At 31.7% G+C, this 21,456-nt stretch overlaps 2 protein-coding genes across 5 annotated transcripts in view; one reads left to right on the top strand and one right to left on the bottom strand.

The window, feature by feature from the left end:
- LOC139490655 (coiled-coil domain-containing protein 81-like) overlaps positions 1-19,870 on the top strand; it is a 34,698-nt gene extending 14,828 nt beyond the window's left edge. For 2 of the 4 annotated variants that reach the window (XM_071277559.1, XM_071277560.1), the window contains 9 exons: positions 4,627-4,801; positions 7,745-8,018; positions 10,122-10,229; positions 10,857-10,940; positions 11,230-11,315; positions 11,441-11,519; positions 13,918-14,151; positions 17,884-18,104; positions 18,510-19,870. In XM_071277559.1, the coding sequence (XP_071133660.1) occupies positions 4,627-4,801; positions 7,745-8,018; positions 10,122-10,229; positions 10,857-10,940; positions 11,230-11,315; positions 11,441-11,519; positions 13,918-14,151; positions 17,884-18,104; positions 18,510-18,774 (1,526 nt within the window). In that variant the 3' untranslated portion in view covers positions 18,775-19,870. The remainder of the gene's footprint in view (positions 1-4,626; positions 4,802-7,744; positions 8,019-10,121; positions 10,230-10,856; positions 10,941-11,229; positions 11,316-11,440; positions 11,520-13,917; positions 14,152-17,883; positions 18,105-18,509) is intronic. The other 2 variants (XM_071277561.1, XM_071277562.1) reach the window with 1 other exon arrangement.
- On the bottom strand, positions 109-3,673 carry LOC139490656 (piggyBac transposable element-derived protein 4-like). Its single transcript, XM_071277563.1, has one exon. It carries the CDS (start codon positions 2,746-2,748, stop codon positions 1,012-1,014), a length of 1,737 nt encoding a protein of 578 aa, XP_071133664.1. The 5' UTR covers positions 2,749-3,673; the 3' UTR covers positions 109-1,011.
- Positions 19,871-21,456: the final 1,586 nt, after the last annotated feature.

Here is a 21,456-nt window from a genome sequence, read left to right as displayed (position 1 = left end):
CTATCTTTCACCCATTAATTATGAAGAATGTGATCATTGTCTTTGATCTTTATCCATGTAAGTTTCACACCATCAGTTATTTTCATTAATATTTCAGTTGACAAAGTGTTAACACTTTCGCTCCTGAATTAATATTTTTCGCGGATTTTTCAAGCCGAAATAAATTATCACGAGACAATTGCCTGACCGGAATTAATTTGACAAATGCCCGGTAAAAATTACTATCGTATTTTTTATCGCTCATATCTCTGGAACGGATTGAAATTTCGGTTAAAAATTTGAGATCTGTAGTCCTTGTTAGTACTTATTAATTTAAGAAAAATCCTAACTCCGTGCTTTTTGTTATTTTTCTGAAATTCAATGATTTCATCTGTCTGTCAACGAAAGTTTTGAAAGTGAAACTTGTCCATTCGATATCGATCTCGTTTTCGCGGTTATTTACCTATTCTAACCTATGGATGATTACTAGAGTGAAAATACGTATCGTCTGATCAGATTCGTTCCAAATTTAATTATTTTTCAATTGTTATTCCAACAATATGATTGAAAATTGTCCGATGGTCACGATGGTAAATGACCGCCATTTTGTACACAACAAGACATATTGAAGGGAGACAACACCATCTGTTTTTTTTTAACGTACATTTGCAACGCTCGAGTTGTCTTTCTTTTACCCATGAATGAGCATACTAACAATCACTATCAGTGATCAGAAATAATTTTCTAACTTTTTAGACTCATTAAAAAGAGTTTAATAATAACATTAAACACAGACTTACATAATTTTCAGTTGTTTTTTTTAAGTTCATTTGATATCTGGTCTGCCTGAGTGTCAGCAGGTACTGTCCTTCATCACAAATTGAGTTTATAGGAAAATTACAATGTATTTAATGTTTTTTCTCATCCATTTTTCTAAAAAAAAAGTTTTTTCAAACAAAACTGTCAACTATAGTCATTAACATGGAACAAACAAACGTCAAAATAGAACAACAAATAAACTGATCTCCATTTTCAATTGTAGCAATTCCTCTCGGTGTGGTATTTTGTGAAACACTCAGGCAGGCACAGATGTTTCCCACAATCAAAACACCCAAACTTTGTCTGCTTGATAGGCACTTCTCGACTATTTTGGCTTCTCATGTAACAAAGATGGCATCTAGACTTTTTGTCAAACGAGTAAGGCATGTGCCGCTGAACAAGGCGGTTCTCCATAGGCATAAGTGATGGTCTGCCTCTACGTGTCTCAGATGTATAGCCATTTACCAAACCCTTGGCCACAGAAATTGAAAAGTCCAGAAATGTCATACTAGTTTGGTTGTTTGTGCTCAAACTAAAGAGTTTAAAGGCATTAAATTTTGCCATTTCCATCAACACAAAGAATACCCTTTTGCTCCACTTATATGTCTTATGGTTATAACAGTAGTATTGGATATATTGATCTGCATGATCTACCCCACCCATGTTACATGTATAGTCAGCTACTGCTTTGGGACAATCAACATTTTGTCTAGAGAATGTCCCATTTATATTGACACGCCTTTTAACTTGTGAGATACTATGGTCATGGATGGTAGACAGGATATTCACAATTTTTTTATCACGCCAAACACTAGCAACTAGTGGACCCTTTTGTCTAAATTTCATATCTCCGCGCTCATTGATTCCAGTTGGTTTTTTACACATTATGTCTTTCGGAAGCCCCCTACGATTAATTCTCACTGTGCCACAAGCATATGTACCGAAATTGTCATGCAGAGCAGAAAACAACTCGGGACTCGTAAAGAAATTATCAGTGTAAAGATGGTACCCTTTACCAACTAAATCAGACTGCTGCAGACATCTTTTAACTACACTGCTACCAAGATGTGTCTGTGGAGTTGCATTTTTGCCAGGATATATGTCAACGTATTGTATATAACTATTTTGTGAATCCGCCAGAACCCAAGCTTTTACACCCCACTTGTGTGGTTTTGCGGGCATGTATTGCTTGAACTGTACTCTCCCTTTAAAGGGAATCATTGTTTCATCTACCGTTATGTTTCTGTTTGGAGTATATTCCTGCTTAAATGCTGTGTTAAAATGAGTTTGGAGAGGTTTTACTTTATACAAAGGGTCATAATTTGGATCTCCTGGCAGAGGCTGCTGTGTTGAATCAGAAAAATGGAGATATCTCATAATCTGAGTAAAACGATCACGGCTCATGGTTTTTGAATGTAATGGTGACTGAAGAAAACTGTCAGTGGACCAATACATCCGTGTGGATGGTTTTCTGTCTATTCCCATTTCAAAACAAAGACCGAAGAAAGCATTCATCTCCTGTATTGTTGGTCGAACCCATGCCATTTTGTTTTCCTCAGGTTTGTTCTCTTTTTGCAATTTAGCATATAAATCAGTTTGCTCTATCAACATTTCCAACAAAACATGATTGAAAAACAATGTGAAGAAGTCCAAAGGTGTTTTATCATGAGACATAACTCTTGTAGGGCCAGTTCTCCCCGTGGGGCTGAAAAGATGAGGCAACCCACGCTCAAAATAAAGAAAGTCATCATGCCAGCCATCAGTGTTTCCTGCATCACCAGCAGGTCCAGGTACATGTACATCTGTGTCAGATTCCTCATCACTTTCCAGATCATCGGAATCGTCACCAATTCCCTGAAGTAGGAGTTGTTGCTGAAATCTTGCTTCAGCTTCATCTAATTCTGCCCTGGAGAATCCTTCAAACTCGTCTGATTCAGAATCAGACGACATGTTTTTGGTGGGTGAAATACTACGAGGAGACGAGACTTACCTTCTATAACTTTATAAAGTAAAAATTATTCCACAAAGACGACTAAAGATACAATGAATTAACACATTTGTTTATTAAGTATCTACGAAAAATAATTTTAATCTTTATATAATCGAAACAAGTGAAAAAATGGACTAATTCCGGATAGTATAAGTTATGTCGCCGAGGTTCCGCCATGTTGTTTTCATATTTTCCATAACAACATCAATTTCCGGCTTTCTATTTTTAGCGTTGGATTTATCAATTTTTAAATATAACCTGCAGATGACGACACGAACAAAATAAAATGAAATGATCTTGAGAATCACAGGAATTTAATGACATATAACACGAGACCGGAATCTTATTTATTCTTTAAATTGCAGTCGATCAAAAACGGCATATATTATTGTTATTTTGCGAGGACTACGAGCACCTGTCGGGACACCACGAGGCTTGATTCCGATTATAAAACACTACACAAACGATTGAAAATTGACAAGACTAACCTTCAATACTTTGTGAAGTTCGTTGAGTACTGATTTTTGTGTTTTTTTTTTATGCTTTCTTTGGTTAATTTACTAAAAAGTTGACTTGATCATTCTCGTCCGCCATGTTTGTCGTCGTCGTAATTTTTTCTCGTTAGCTTCAAAACTTTTCACTTATTAAAAATAAATTTTACATTTTAATTATTTTATTTCTTATAATGAAATATGTTTTTACTACAGTTTTAACCATTCTACGTTCTGAGTCGTAAAAACATGCATATTACACCCTTGATTGTGATAGTCTAAAAATAGAAATTTATGTATCCTTAAGGATACATTCGGCATCTACACGGGTGTGCCAAAAGGATACATTCGGCATACGCACGAGGGTGCCAAAAGGATACATTCGGCATGAAAGGGTTAAGTTGTCATGGATATATGAATAAAATATTATGTCCCAAAAAACTAATAAGCATCCAACATAACTTAGTAGTCTGTAACTAAGGAACTAAGTAAGAATGTTTCCAACAGCAAGGCGTACATGTAAGTTAATAACATTTGACTTTTAATATTTTTTTTTTTCAATTTTGCACAATACTTTTTTTTGCATTCTTGTCATATGATATTTTTATTTTTGTAATCTACTTTTTTTCAAAAATAATTCAGCTAGCTACATTTTACAAGATAAATTGTTTACATATAAATTTTTCTGTTTTAAGGGATTTTTATAACAGTCTGTCTAGCAAGTTGAGAAAGGGATATTGTTGAACAGTAATATGGAGATTCATATCTTTATTTAGACAAAAAAAATATGAGTAAAGACTGTTTAGTTTTTTTAAGGTTGTTATTGCAACCAAAATCAGTATTTTTGTTTGAAGAATACTTTATATATTAATCTTTTTTAAATAAAAATCCTTTTTAGTTTTAATGTTCTTATAAATTGAACCATATTTCAAAAATATGATAAAGTAAAAGTATTGTCATAAACTTAAAATTTATTATGTTTATGACTAAAATTGATCATTATATGAATGAAACTAAATATATGTGTAACAGCCTTTCCCAAAAGATAAACAATAAAACTTTGCATTGGACTTAAATATAAAATAAAATAGAAAGTTTGTTGTTTATACATGAATTTTACAGAGAAAATGTCATAAATGAGTGTCTATGAGTGCACTAAATTAAAATTTATAGCCAAATAAAGGAATTAAAAGATTTGTATGTTTTATAATTGATAACCAACAGACTGATGTCTTGTTATAATTACAAGATTTATAATATTTTGAGATGCTTTTCAAGTGATCTGTGATCCTTCTTGTTTTTAAATTGAAATGTCAAGTTTTATGGAGGGATTTACTTTTTTTCCAGATTTGAAGAAGGCTCCTGTGGCTCCAAGTCGCTCAGGCTCCAGAATGGCCATGCCTATGGCTAAAGCTACTGGAGTGAGTCTACTGGACGACTTAATACTGTCCACCCAGTCTCCTCACTCAGCTCCATCACCTAACAACCTAGCCAGATCAAGTCTTAATCCATTGAATGACACGTAAGTTTTTACCTTTTACTTTATATTGCTTTTACAATCTCTTGAGTCTTTTAATAACATTGGGTTTGGAATAAAAAAAAAAATGATTATTCTTTTCTTATTGTTATAAGACAGAAAATTTTCAAAATTGAAACCAGCATATTTATTTGCATAAACTGAAAATAGTTTCAATTTTCCCTAAAATTCTCCAGTGTAAATATAGGTAACAACTCATTGACAAATGAAATACTCAAATGATAACAAAAAAGCAGAAATGACAGGTATTGAATTTGAAGACTTATTAGCACATTCATCTGAAATAAAATTGACTGAAACCCTAGCAAATGGAATAATATATTAATATAAGCCTTTAATTAAATATTTAGCAATTTTTAACCGGATTTTTGTGACAAAAATGTGGGTTATTAATTTGGGGATGTACGGCGGGCGGGCGGGCGGGCTGTCGGGCGGGCGGCAATCATATGTTGTCCGTGCATTAACTCATGAACCGTTCAACCAAAGCTTTTAAAATTTTAATATGTTATTACTGACAACTATACGAAGGTCAAGTTCAATAATGGGTATTTTGACTTTTACCGTTCAGGAGTTATGGTTCTTGAAAGATTGAAAAATGGAGTTTCCAGTCGTGTCCGTGCATTTATGCATGAACTGTTCTACCAAAGCTTCCGAAATTTTAATATGCTGTTACTGATGACAAAATAGAGGTCAAGTTCAATAATAACGATTTTGACTTTTACTGTTCAGGAGTTAGGGTTCTTGAAAGATTGAAAAATGGAGTTACTAGTCGTGTCCGTGCATTTACGCATGCACTGTTCTACCAAAGCTTCCCAAATTTTAATATGTTGTTACTGATGACAAAATAGAGGTCAAGTTCAATAATGACGATTTTGACTTTTACGGTTCAAGAGTTATGGTTCTTGAAAGATCGTAAAATGGCGTTTCCATTCACGTTGTTGCATTTACTCATGAACTATTCAATCTTAGCTTTTCATATTTTAATATGTTGATACTGATGACAAAATGGAGGTCAAATTTGATATTGATGATTTTCACTTTCACCATTCATCAGTAATGGTTCTTGTGATATTGCCAGGACACATATAAATGTTAATAATCCGGTTTGCTGTCATTGTGACAGCCTCTTGTTTACAGTTTATCTTGCATTTTAACTTTTTTACTATTATTCTGAAATTCTATATAAACATGACACATGAATTAAGAGGAATACAATGCTTGTATTTCAGTGTTATAAGAGGTACAAATCTACATAGGAGTCAAAGTTTTTCAAACCAATCTAGTCTTAATTCTCATAGGTAACTTTTTTTAGTAAATTGCACATTGGGAGGACTTCACTGAATGAGGCATGGGACTTTGTATTGTGTCACAATGTGCATGGATATTCCAAATAAACTGATTTACACTGGAAAAAGTACAATTTTATGTTGTCCCCCACTGTACAACTGACAACTGGAGGAAGCACATTTAAATTTGGTATTATTTTGCTTTCACAAAAAAATCATTTGAGTTTGCGTCTTGACCTAGGTGATTCAAAGTGTTTGGGTGCACACAAGTAATACTTATGGTATTTTGAGAATTATGGAAAGTTAAAAATTTTAAATTTCATAAAATTCTTTTCATAAGTTAAAATTATTATGAATTTTGCATTTCAATATCTTAAAATATTAGTTGTAAATCACAGTATAGAGACATTATAATGAATTATGCACTGTAGACCAACCCAAAGTTTAGATCATCTAATTTAAATGTTGGATTTGAGGTCGCATCTTTTCATAAAAGGTCAGATTTCTGACAGACAAAAGTTGCTGAAAAAAGAGACAAGAAAATACAGGCTAATACACTGAACTATCTGTTCCTTGGATAACAAATTATTACCACATTAGAAGAAACGATTTTGAGCACATAATAGGCAGTTAAATATTCAGTGATCTTATAACAATTCCACTATATATATAAACCAAAAAAAGAAGTCACAAGTTATTTCAGAAAATTAAGCAATAGCTTGTACTCTTGCATGAGAAACAAAACAGCTTGCATTGTGTATCTGATTCAATATTCTCCTAATATTCACCATGATACACAGTAATAGATTAGATAATCACGAAAAATTTCACAGGCAATCATACTATATTGCCTTATTTTTATGCCCCCACCTACCATAGTAGAGGGCCATTATGTTTTCTGGTCTGAGGGTCCGTTCGTTCGTCCGTCCGTTTGTCCGTCAGTTCATCTCGCTTCAGGTTAAAGTTTTTGGTCAAGGTGGTTTTTGATGAAGTTGAAGTCCAATCAACTTGAAACTTAGTACACATGTTCCCCATGATATGATCTTTCTTATTTTTATGCCAAATTAAAGTTTTGACCCCAATTTCACAGTTCACTGAACAAAGAAAATGATAGTGCAAGTGGGGCATCCGTGTACTATGAACACATTCTTGTTGTAATCTATGTTTTAAATTAATCAAACATCAATGTTCAAAAGTTAAATTGACTTTTTTGCAAGGATTCAAATTTGAATCAAATTGTAAATATATGCCAAGGACTGAATTCATGTAATATGGTTTATATGTGTTAAATTTCAGTGTTTTTGTAATACATCTATGGAATTTTAATATTGAAGGGAGGTAACTCTCTTTCTCTTTTGTTGTTAGGGATAACTTAAAATGGGTATTTAATTTTCCCCTTTTGCATTTGCCATTTAAAATATTTGTTTTATTTTTTTATTTATACATTTTTTGCACTGAAAATATTCGGTTTAATTTTTAATCTTAATAATTTCTATATATTCTTTCAAATTTGTATTCCCAGTTTCAAGAACTTGATGATTTATTTTTCTTTGAATTTCCTCTAATAAGTTTGAATGTTACTTTGTTATCTTTCATATTAATGAAAAAGATTTCTTTAAAAATAAAGATTTTATCATTTCAGGCATGGAGTGCCCAATTCTTTGTCACCAAAGTTACGACCTTTGGAAAGGGCACAGAGTGCAGACCATGTCAAATTTAATGTGCCAACACCACCTATGTCTGCTTGTGGACATCCTAATGCTGGTCAAGAACTTTGTTACCTTTGTCACCAGAGAGGTCGTAGAAACATACCTGTCTCTTTTAATGAAGAACGGAAGAGGAGAGAAGAGGAAGAAGATACCTTGTTAAAACAATTCCAGCAGATGAAAGATGCTGAGGAAACTTTAGATGAGCAGGTTTGTTTAACTTTGAGGAAACTCTTCTCCTTCAGATTTTTTTTTTAGGAATTTAATTTCAGACAACTTATCTTTTTCAAACTGCCATTGATTTTTTTTCTTACAAAACATTAAACTGCAGAAAATGTAAATTTAATTTTATAGTCAAAATTTTACTTACAAATTGTTTTTTTTTCAGATTTTCTTCCTTTAACAAATAAGTGAATATATTGAATTATCTCCCTTTATATAATTATTTATTAAATTTTTTAATGAATCCTTTTTGTTCCAAATGAACATCACAGTAAGTTACAGTTCAGTGTTTTATATAACAATACTTGGTAAAGCATCAGGGCCTGATCCCTGCTTTCCAGAAAATGTGGGGTAATTCACCTAAAAGTTCATGTAAAAATAAGACTAAATTGAAATGTTGAGGTAATTTTTTTGTTGTTGCCAGTGACGGATCCAGAACTTTTCCTAAGGGGGGCCCACTGACTGACCTAAAGGGGAGGGGGGGCGCTCCAGTCATACTTCAATGATTCCCTTTATAATCAACCAAATTTTCCCCACGAAAGGCCCCCCCCCCCCCCCCCCCTGGATCCGCCTATGGTTGCTTATACTGATATATTTTCCTATTTCTAATTGGTCTCTATGCCCTATCGGATTCTGCTACCAAGCATATATGTATAAAAACCTTTGAAAGCTGTTCATATGTTAAAATAAAGCTTTTACTCTTTCCTTTTTCTTTTTGAAGATATATCAGCCAATCAGTATTGATTTGAATGGTTAAATTTCAAGTTTTTCTCAAGTTAAAAAGCTAGAATCTAGAAAGAACTCTTTTTTCAAAATGAACATACATCCCACTAAAGATAGTATAGCATTAATCCAACATTAAATAATTAATTCTATAAAAGCTGTTTTATGGCATTATTGATAGAGTTAATCTTATCTTAACTTACCATTAAAGCATGAATAATTAATATTCTACATTGATTTCTCCGGATAATCAAGATATCTTTTAATGGTACTATTTTTTTATAATACTAAGTCATGCTAATTTATACAGAATGCATGGGCCTAAAACAGAGGAATAAAAAGTTGAAGAAGTTCAATGCAGTAAAAGTAATATATTTTTTTTCCATAAAATGTTATTTGTTTGTTCTGTATAATTGTTTTTCCAAGTAGCTTAGAACTTCATTACCCCATACAGAATCAATTACATATGTCAGCATTGGGAATACATGTATGATATATGCCTTCATTTATGTTTGGTTGTAACTAAGGGTCGACCTTTCATGTTCAGAACTACTTACATTGTTGCTGATGTGACTATTTTACAATGTCTAGATATAAGGATTTTCATGTTCATGGGTTAGATTGGAGAAAGGCCGTTATTTTTCCTCCTATAGGTATTGATGCTAAAGTAAGTCATACATTTTTAACCCATATCTGGTGATGCTTTTTTCTAAGTTTCAAAGCAATGTTGGGTTTATATTATATTTAAGGAGTAAACAATGAGCTCTCAAGATATATTATTGTCACTTTTAAAGCCTTAATATTAGAATAACCAGAGTTTTTTGTCATGCAAAATTGTATTTGAATTGAGTTACTTGAAAAAAAGTAATAATATATTGTATTTATTGCAATATCAGAGATCCGTGTAATGGTTTTGCTTGTACTGACATTATAAAACTAAATAAAAAAGTACAGATTCTCTCTTTCGAAAGAATCAACAAACAAAAGTAATGGAATTTTAGGTAGTTGCAAAGTGTAAAAGTAATATATAGTCAGTTTAAAACATGACTAATTTAAATATCTTTTCTGCAATTATGCTAGTGAATTAGAATACAATTGTTTCCTTGATGATTGATTGATTGATTGATTGATAGGTGTTGAATCCCACTTTCAACACTGTTGTGCTATTTGGTGTTGCTCTGATTATTTTGGAGGAGAGAACTACTCCTTGCAGTTTCAATATCAGTAAATTGGAGTAAAATTGCTTTCTTTATGATGAATAGCTACAAATATTTGAACATTTCATAAGAAATAGCAAGTTCACATAACCAATAATTGGTATGTAGTTATGTCAGCTTTCATTGAAATTAATACTTGGTTTTTTTACAGGAAAATAATTTGGCAAAGAGACACAACTTACAGAAAATGGCTGCCTTCAACTTAGGTGTAGCTGAAGCTGTTCAAAATAAAAAGAAAACTAGAGAAACAGACTTTCATGTATGTATTGCATAAATAAAACTATGCAGCCCTGTAGCTAGGAATTTCCAAGGAGGGGTTATTTGGACTCACGAACTTGACTTTAACAGTCACAATTCAAACAGAACATTGATTTTAACTGTGTTTATTTGTTTTCAAGGGGGGTTCGTCAGAACCCCCTGAACCCCCCTGGCTAAGGGTATGCTATGATATGTAAGTGTTGAAATTGCATTCAGTATGTGACTTGCATGCTTCTTTGTAAAACACTGACTAATGAAATCTGAAATTGAAAAGATAACGAATTCATTATAATGAAAAATAACTTTTTCTGGACTGATTCAATGTTTGCTACTTTCCATGTAGAAAAATAACATAAATATAAATTTTCACAAATAACAAATTCTTTGATATTCTCTTATTTATTTATGCATAAAGAAAATTAAAATATTATAGAAATGAATCCTGCTCAGTAAGCTAGGAAGAGCTATAACATGAATTAAATGAATTAATGTATAGTAAAGCATTTTGCCTGAATTTTGTTTTAAAAATAATATCACAAGAAATATATGGTTTACATTTCAGGTGAGGATAGACATGTATGTGTTTATGTATACACTGCCACACTAATAATTGATATATTTTTTTCAGAAATCATACATATTCCAGAGACGGCCACTTACACCTCCTAGAATTTTCAAACAAGAAGAATACTCTAAAGATCTTGGTCAGCAGGTCTGTATTTTATTAAATGTCAAACAACATTGCATGAAAAAAGGGTATCTCTATGTGTATGAAAGCAAAGACAAAGTGTTTTAAAAAGATGCATTGGTTTGTGCCCAGGTAGTACTCTATGAAAAACAACATCAGCTCAGGCAATTTTTGAATATAAGTTTCTACCTGTCAAAAAATTATTTCTCCTTGTCAAAACTTGGTAAAATGAAATCAGTCAATTACTTCTGAAATTTAGTTCCTTGAATGACTTCTTCTTTTTTATATTTAAAGATTTAAATATGTTTTTCAGGTCGACCAAAAAGAAGATACAAAGAAGAAGAGGCAGGCAGATGAAGACTTTTTGGAAAGATTGGAACAAGTTCAGCTTGCAGAAGAGTAAGTATGAAAAAATATATGTCAAACGTGTTGCATTGATTGGCTGTCCATCAAACATGTTTTTGTGAAACTCTTTACACTCATAACTGTACCTGATATTAAATTTAATACTTATATCTTTACAGTTTAGCCAAACAGAGGGAGCAGTTCTTAAGAGAGAAAGCTGAACAACAAGATATGTATAAGAATGCTTTGGAAACTCAGGTAATATTTTCATTATTAGTTTTATATAATTTATGTGTTCATATTTGTTATAAGCACATTTCCTTTCTGTGGAGTATAAGATAGCTGAAAAATTTTGAAAGTAAAACATACTATTTATTTAAAGAGTACTGTCAAATACTCAGTATGTGAACTTTCTCAATTTTTTCATATTTGCACATCATCTTATTCTATGCTAATCTATGTTCGTATAATGCAACAGTTGCTGTAGTGTGATTTTTTCATATTTTTTTATGGATAGCATGAACTTCCCTGTGTCAAAATACCCTTGTCTTATGATCTGTTCTACTGTCTACTTTAAACACTGATTATCAATGATTACCAAAACTGAAAGTAGAATGAGGTGTCAGATCCCTGTAATCAAAGCAGTACAATCAAATTGCAGTGTTTAAAAGTTTCAAATTGTAGAGTTTATTTCCCTTTAACTATTTGCTTATTTTCTCACTTGATGTATAATTCTTATTCTTTACAGTCTTATATATAATGTATGATACTCATTCTTATAAACAGATGTCTCAACTATCTTTAATCAGAAAAGAAATAGAGGTAACCAGTAGAATTTGGGAAATATTTTATTTATGATATAGATATTTATTCCATAATTATTTATTACAGATTAACATCTTTTGGAATCACCTAGAAGTAGTTTTTATGGAATCTTAATTTTCAAAATGATTTTAGATTAGTGTTGTCAACGGTAAACCGTTTGTATGACCGAATACCGAATACGCTACTCGGTTAACCGAACTTTTTTTCAATTTCAATAGATTTGATATAAATTATTTATAAATTTACTGTTTACAAATTTTTGAATTTTTTGAAATACTAAGGCTTTTCTACCTCAGGCATAGATTACCTTAGCTGTATTTGGCAAAACTTTTAGGAATTTTGGTCCTCAATGCTCTTCAACTTCATACTTTATTTGGCCTTCTTAACTTTTTTGGATTCGAGCTTCACTGATGAGTCTTTTGTAGACGAAACGCGCGTCTGGCGTATATACTAAATTTAGTCCTGGTATCTATGATGAGTTTATTTGTATTGAAATCATTAAATAGTTATGTTTTTTTTAAATTGTCTTCGTGGTAATTAATTTGACATATCAATTATCCAGTATACTGATTGCAATTGTTATTCCAAAAAGCATAAAATTAATTAGAACTTGTCTCTCAGCTCGGGGCAAGATCTTAAGGAAACATAATTAGTACATGTATACATGATTTTTTAACAGTAACTTTGAATCAGTAATATGATTAAATTTTAAGATTTACTTCATTATTTCATTTTTGATCTAATATTGTGAAGACCTACATTTAAATGTGCAACCTCCGTCGTGTAAGGTTTTGTCATACTTTAAACGAAATGCTTACTCAGGAATTGTGAAATGTGAATGTACTCAATGTATACTTGATAGTATGAGTAACATGCTCAATCATTTCAAATTGAAACACTCCACATTTTTTTCAGAGACAACAAGAGAAAATGAAAGAAACATCGCTTTCAGTCATATTTAATTCTGCGAGATCAGGAAGTTTTTTTGTTTTATTTTTGAATCTGAATTTAGTACAAACACCATAGTTGATACCGTGTTTTTGATAATTAAAAGCCAAACTTCGCCATGAATCTTCACAGATAAGCCTTTTAATGCCAAAGGACAAACTTCAATTCATGGTATTATAAAAACGTAAATTTATGACTTGCATAGAAGGTTGTCACATTGACACTCATACAACAACTTCTTAATATATCTTTATGTAGGGTACTTTAGATAAGGCCTTCAAACATCATCTTAAACTACCGGTTAACCGGTTAATCGGTCAAAAACAATCATCTGAGTAACCAGTTAGGCAAAACTGTACGAATTGACAACACTATTTTAAATTTTAAAAAAAAGATAATTCTAAGGCCAGTCGTATGACTTTACCTTTCTCCAATATTTCTGTATTGTATCTTTCTTTTAATTATTATGATTTTTAAATATCTTTTTCTGCTGAACTTACATTATGGTTAGGTTGGTGTTTCATTGGTGTTCCACACATCTCTTTTCATTGAATTTCAATTTCATTTTATCTTTGAGAGTCAGAATTATAAGGCACATTTCTATATGATTATTATCAGAATAGTTATAGCAGATAAAGTTGTTTATGTTGTAGTACAATGATAAATACTTCATATGGCTGTATCACATTGCTTCTACCATATAAAACATCTATTCTATTCACATATCTATGTGTGACACCACATTTTTTAAAGAGCTATTGACTGACACACGCTGCTCTTTCATTTACTCTATCTTCTAATTTTATCTGGATTCCAAAATTCTGCATTCTTTTCACCTTTCTTCTTTTGCTTTCTCTAAACAATGTACTAACTAACATTTCAGATTTTTATCCGAGACTTATTCCGGAAACCAGATGGACTGCTCCGTTCACCAGAACCACCAAGCATGATTGTCCAGGAACCAAAGCGACTTCTGACAGCTGATATATTTGCCACAGCTCGTCGTCCTATACACAGCCTCAGCAACATTAGTCCTTTTTCTTTACCTATGCTTCCTAAAGTTATTCGTCCATTCTCAGAACCAGATTGTTCCATGGTTAAACCCTCTCCTAGACGGGTAACTAACGCATTCTGGATTTCTTACCATACATTTCTAATTCAAGTCTTTTGTGAAGGTTGTCTTGAACACATGATATCTTTCACTTTCTTTTTTTCAATTTTTCTCTGACCTTTTTTTACTCGGGGATGAAATGTATCATCTTCAAATTATCTTTTATATGCTTCATCTTCAAATTATCTTTCATCTGTTTACTTGATACTTATTTGCTCTCTCATATACTATTCATCATAAAATCAATGGTTTTTCATCAATCTCATAAAAATCTTACCTATATTCATTCTTTGGTTAGTATCAATGTCATTTGGTCAACAGCATGATGTATAAATGAATAGCAAGTCTAAAAATATTATAATATTTAAATTATGCAAGTATATATTGAATTTAATCTTATCATTTTTTGCCTTCATGTTTGCAGAGTTGTAATTCTGGTTCTATGGGATCACACTTGAATTCATTTAATTGTGAATGAGTATGTTAATAAGGTTTTGTACATGCCGGTAGTCTTCATCCATTTCCCTCATTGGTTCCAGACAATAACTTACTTTGACAGAAATTCTCTTGCTTTTAAAAGTCGCATTATTTGAAAGAACCGTCTTCTTTCATATATCAACCAGTTCTTCAATGAGGTCACTATGACCTATATTGCATGGTTATTATTTCTTAAATTTTAAAATGTTCATCTCTGATCTGTTTATAGTTTTATCACAATTCAAAAACAGTTATATCACTGTTACCTACATTTTATACTTGCCACTTAGGACCTATAATTCAGTTTTACAACATCTATGATCTTTTTAACACTATTTCTACTGTAGAAATACAAAGTTCTTCAACAATTTGGAAAATTTTGGTTGTCATTACATAAAGTTTACGCTATATAGCAAAAAGATATTTAGATGTATAGTCAGTATACTTATTTGAAATGACACATGCTACTTAACCAGAAGTTTACTGTCAAGACAATTATTTGAAATGCAACAGATGCTGTTGAGGACATCATTGGCTATATTTTTTGGTCACTCGGGGTTTTAAATATCAGTTCAATATCCAATAATTTAATGTTGACCTGTACATGGCTTCTTTCATCTTTTGGATTCTTTTTCATTGACATTCATCAGTAATCTCTTTTTTAGCTCACCTGGCCGAAAGGCCAAGTGAGCTTTTCTCATCACTTGGCGTCCGGCGTCGTCTGTCATCGTCGTCCTGCGTTAACTTTTACAAAAATCTTCTCTGAAACTACTGGGCCAAATTTAACCAAACTTGGCCACAATCATCATTGGGGTATCTAGTTTAAAAAATGTGTCCGATGACCCGGCCAACCAACCAAGATGGCCGCCATGGCTAAAAATAGAACATAGGGGTAAAATGCAGTTTTTGGCTTATAACTCAAAAACCAAAGCATTTAGAGCAAATCTGACAGGGTAATATTGTTCATCAGGTCAAGATCTATCTGCCCTGAAATTTTCAGATGAATCGGACATTTCGTTGTTGGGTTGCTGCCCCTGAAATGGTAATTTTAAGGAAATTTTGCTGTTTTTGGTTATTATCTTGAATATTATTATAGATAGAGATAAACTGTAAACAGCAATAATGTTCAGCAAAGTAAGATCTACAAATAAGTCAACATGACCAAAATGGTCAGTTGAACACTTTAGGAGTTATTGCCCTTTATAGTCAATTTTTAACCATTTTTCATAAATCTTAGTAATCTTTTAGAAAAATCTTCTCCTCTGAAACTACTGGGCCAAATTTAACCAAACTTGGCCATAATCATCATTGGGGTATCTAGTTAAAAAAATGTGTCCAGTGACCCGGCCAACCAACCAAGATGGCCGCCATGGCTAAAAATAGAACATAGGGGTAAAATGCAGTTTTTGGCTTATAACTCAAAAACCAAAGCATTTATAGCAAATCTGACAGAGTAAAATTGTTCATCAGGTCACGATCTATCTGCCCTGAAATTTTCAGATGAATCGGACATTCCTTTGTTGGGTTGCTGCCCCTGAAATGGTAATTTTAAGGAAATTTTGCTGTTTTTGGTTATTATCTTGAATATTATTATTGATAGAGATAAACTGTAAACAGCAATAATGTTCAGCAAAGTAAGATCTACAAATATGTCAACATGACCAAAATGGTCAGTTGACCACTTTAGAAGTTATTGCCCTTTATAGTAAATTTTTAACCATTTTTCGTAAATCTTAGTAATCTTTTAGAAAAATCTTCTCCTCTGAAACTACTGGGCCACATTTAACCAAACTTAGCCATAATCATCATTGGGGTATCTAGTTAAAAAAAATGTGTCCGGTAACTCGGCCAACAAACCAAGATGGCCGCCATGGCTAAAAATAGAACATGGGGGTAAAATGCAGTTTTTGGCTTATAACTCAAAAACAAAAGCATTAAGAACAAATCTGACAGGAAGTAAAATTGTTGATCAGGTCACGATCTATCTGCCCTAGAATTTTCAGATGAATTGGATTATCGGTTGTTAGGTTGCTGCCCCTGAATTGGTAATTTTGAGGAAATTTTGCTGTTTTTTTTGTTATTATCTTGAATATTATTATAGATAGAGATAAACTGTAAACAGCAATAATGTACAGCAAAGTAAGAACTAAAAATAAGTCAGTCTGACCAAAATAGTCAATTGACCCCCTAAGGAGTTATTGCCCTTCATAGTCCATTTTTAACAATTTTCTTAAAATTTGAAGATTTTCAATAACATTTTCCACAGAAAGTACTGTTATAGATAGAGATAATTGTAAGCAGCAAGAATGTTTAGTAAAGTAAGATCTACAAACACATCACCATCACCAAAACACAATTTTGTCATGAATCCATCTGTGTCCATTGTTTAATATTCACATAGACCAAGGTGAGCGACACAGGCTCTTTAGAGCCTCTAGTTTATTCTGAGGCTAAGATATGTATTGTTTACCCGTATTATTATTTATGAATTTCCAAAAGTAACACTACTTTAGAATTGTTTTCCCCCCCTGAAAGTATTGATCCCATATTGGGGTTTATTAGTTGTATTATATAATGTATAACTGGCATGTATTGAAGAGTATAGATAAGACAGTGGGGCTATATCATAGAATGTGTAATAAAAGTGGTACTGTAATTTTGGAATTTTTGAAAAAGAGAGAACACTGAGTAAACTCGGAGCAATGTAAATGTTTGCTTAAAGTTGTCTCCATTATCTAAATAATATAAAGTTGAAGGATTTGTCTGCAGTTTATTATTGAACTAGACAAGGAACAATCTCTGCAAGACCTACTTTTTTCCTGGTTTTAAATGATTCAGTTGTCTTGTGTATAAAAGCAAATTTTACATTTTAACTGAAAAAAAATCAATCAATTTAATTTAAATACACTGTATTATTCGATATTGTGATAATTTTGAGATCTCTCATCCATTTGCAGTTAATGAATAATAGAATTGAAATTGATGTTTTATTGAAATTGAAAAGAAGTGTAGTAAAGAGAACTTGGTTTAAATAAAATGTATTTAAATTTAATTGGTAGCCTTCCTATCAATTATGTACACAGTGTTGTACAAATGATGAAATAATATTGAATTTTCTGTAACAAAGCATTTTTATCTGCTTATTGCCATTTATTTTAACGATTAATTGGTTTTCTGAACATTTCTATTGCTTTATTTACAGCATTTTATTAGCTTTTACAAATCAAAGTATTTTACAAATTGTATATATAACATTTTCAGCTGAGGTTTAAACCAGTTCAAGTACCACCAAGAGAACCTGATCATGAAGTTTTTGGTAAGCATGATATGAACAACGAGAAAATGGCAGATAAAAGAAGAAAAGCGTACGATCTATTTAAAGAACAACAAGATTTAGTAGCTCAAAAGAAGAGGGAAGAGATTCTTAAGAGACTTCAGGAACAAAGAGAGGAAGAAGATATTTTACAAGCAACAAAGAATGAGTAAGTAATTCATAATTTTTAAAAGAGTTGACTATTTAGTTAAAAACAAATATTTATTGGTAAATAAAATATCCTTAGAAAACAACGATAAACTTTTATTATCTGATTGAGAAAGGGATTTTTATTCATTATGTAATGAATATAAAAAAGGAAATGTGGTATGATTGCCAATGAGACAACTCGCCACAAGAGACCAAATGACACAGAAATTAACAACTATAGGTCACTGTACAGCCTTTAACAATGAGCAAAGCCCATACCTCATAGTCAGCTTTACAGACGGATAACGTAAGATTTATTTCATTTACTTCCATTGTTAGTGACATTTTTCCTCATTCACATACATAGTTCTGTCTTTATTTAGTAGGTTCATAAGATTATACTTTAATAACATTTATTTTGTAGACTTATGGGCGATCGATCTTACAAGTATAAACGTAGGTTTGAAAAGAGGAAAGATTTAGAAGGAGATTGGAGATCAGCTGCCATGTCAAAGAAAGAGAAAGAAATGGAAGATCGATTACATGCATTAAGTCCAAGCCTCCTACTTCACGAACAGTGTGATAAATATAGCAGATGTCGACAGTGTAAACGCAAAATGAAAAACTGCGGAGAATCTAATATTTGGAGTGAATCACGCTACATTCCAGGCTCTAGGCTAATGGTTTAGACACTTACTATAAAATTTCTAATCACACACTTTCAATCTTTTGGAAAAATTGTGTAATTGTCAGTATTATATGTCTAATCATACACACAGTCACTAAGCTTAAATGTTAAATCAGGATAGGATCTATGGTTTTAAGTCATCTTATGTGTTCTGTTTATTTAAAACTCTTGTACTGTCTTTTGATTAATGAACAAAATAAATTTAAGGCTTGTTATCGTTCAGCACACTATAAATTCATACACTATTTTAAATATTTTTTTAATTTCTTTGTAACTGGAGCTTAAAGATTTTTCATTTTTTAATTATTATAAATTTAATGTCATGTAACTGCAGTATTTGATTGCTGTGTGTTTTTAGCTGCCAGTCATCTACTATATATGTGTTAAGCCAGTATGTCCTATGTAAAGAAAGTATTGCAGCCATATTTCAAAGCAATGTGATAGCACTTTTTTGCATTCTATTTTATTTTGACAGATTCCACATAGTACATTTTAAAAGTGATGTATATGTGTATTATGTCTTTAGTACTAATTAACCTGTGATATGTTTGATGCAATAGAAGTCTAATTGGGTTTTTTATATATATATATTCCACTCTTGTACTGCTGTAAGAATTAAAAATGTAATCTTAAAAGAGTTTATTAACTTTTTGTACTAAGCATGTTTATTACACCCTAATAATGTTTAAATTTTTTGTTGCGAAGAATAAGTTTTTGTGAATGCTACATTAAAAGTTAGAATAATAAATGATACCAGAGCAAAAACCTTTATTTCAGCTGGTTATCAATAAGATATGAGAAACAGATATGAAGTTCTAAAGTTATATATATCTAAAGATGGAAAGTTGTATTAATGAGTTCTTGAAAGAATTAGATATTCAATTACATCACAAATATTATTAAATTATATTGTAGAAAACTTTTTCCATGTAAAGTTGTGTAACATCATTTTTCTCTGTATTTTTGTATACCGTTATTGTTAAGATATTCTGTGATATGAATGTGTTGTTATTGGAGATATTTTTATCATGTATAAGAAGTGAATATACAAACTGCTTTTATGATTAGGCATTTTCAAATAAACAATTTGAAATGTTTTTCTTCTTCTTTTTACTGAACGTGAAATACTCTAAAACTTAAAACACTCAGAAAATAAGTGTTGAGATATTTACTGATTCGAATTACCTCCCATATGTCAATGGGAAAGGAAGCGTATTATAAAAAGGCATATATAAAGGCAACAGTAGTATACCGCTGTTCAATACTCATAAATTGATGAAGTGAAAAAAACTCCAGGTGACGTCACAAACCACAACCAAGGGAAACACATTAACTATAAGAGGAAATGCAACAGTACAACAGAAACACTGTCCTGCTCTAAAAATAAAGGCCAACACAAATAGAAAGGGACTATTTAATAAAAATTATGATTCCCTGAAATCTTAGAACTCCGAAGTGTTGCTAATTTGGAATTAAGTTGCCAATCTAACTTGTCATGATGTTTTAAGTGCCATATATAACATACAAACAAAAGGTTTTACATAGATGCCAGTATAAATAGGGCCTGAGAAATATAAATTCTTAAAATAGAAGTTGCTATCAGCTACCTCAATATCATGATTTTATTTTTAGACAACTGCACAATTGAAAAAAGGCTAGTATGTGGGCGCACACTGATTTTATTTTTCCAATTAAACAGTGGCCCATAAAATACAAGTGCCAGTGTAAAAGTGTGAATGAATTAAACAGACTATCATCTCCTTTTATAAACTAGCCAAAAAGAGGTAATATCACACACAGACCTAAAAAGTTACACATCCAGTTTTGATATCTATTAACTTAAATGAAACTGTCCCTGTGACAGTTTCTCGAATACACAATTAAACCATGAACCAAAGAAGACATCCTCAAGTAACAGCCTTGCTGACCAAACAGAAATGTGTATTATGAAAGGATAAACAAATGTCAAAAGTGTTTGGCATGCCAGGTAAATTCTAAAAGGGGAAGTTGATAAAAATGGACAAAATCAAATGTTATCAATTGATTTCCTAAGTGGTACAAGCATTTTCCTAAATAAATCGTGGGTAAAACCTGATTTAGCTAGCTAAACCTTCCACTATTACGATAGATGCTTATAGTTCTGTTATATTTACAAAATTAGGTGAGCAACCTTAACCGGCATTATATAGGTTAATGTGACAATTGGGATCATGTAGCTTAAACTAAACATACATCACAGAAATACAAAAAACCTGAATTCGAAATTAAAACAAACACACAAATGAATATAGCAAAGGCGTCAACAAAAAGGGTGGTTCAATTGATAGTAAATTTGACAAAGATGCCAACAAAAGAGTTTGTGTAGTTGATAGTTAATTGCCATGACTAAAAAAAAAAAAAGAGCATCTCAGAAACCTGATACAAGAATGTCCAAAGTAAACAAGCAATATAAACAGGATGCATATAAATATATAAATCCAGCTCGCTTGCCCTCTACCACAGCCTTTTGTATTGATCAGATGAACACTAGGAACATAAACAATACCAACAATAGGACATATTTTTTATTCATCAATTTCAACTAAAGGGAAATTTTACAGCTTGTAACATATAGTTCTTTCTCACTTAATTGATCGATCAATATTCATGAATGTTTCATTGCGCAGACAAAACAAGTACTAAC

This window comes from Mytilus edulis, chromosome 10 (genome assembly GCF_963676685.1).
Source record: "Mytilus edulis chromosome 10, xbMytEdul2.2, whole genome shotgun sequence".
NCBI lineage: Eukaryota > Metazoa > Mollusca > Bivalvia > Mytilida > Mytilidae > Mytilus > Mytilus edulis.
The sequence above is the reverse complement of the archived record's forward strand: the minus strand, read 5'-3'. Positions and strand labels throughout refer to the sequence as shown.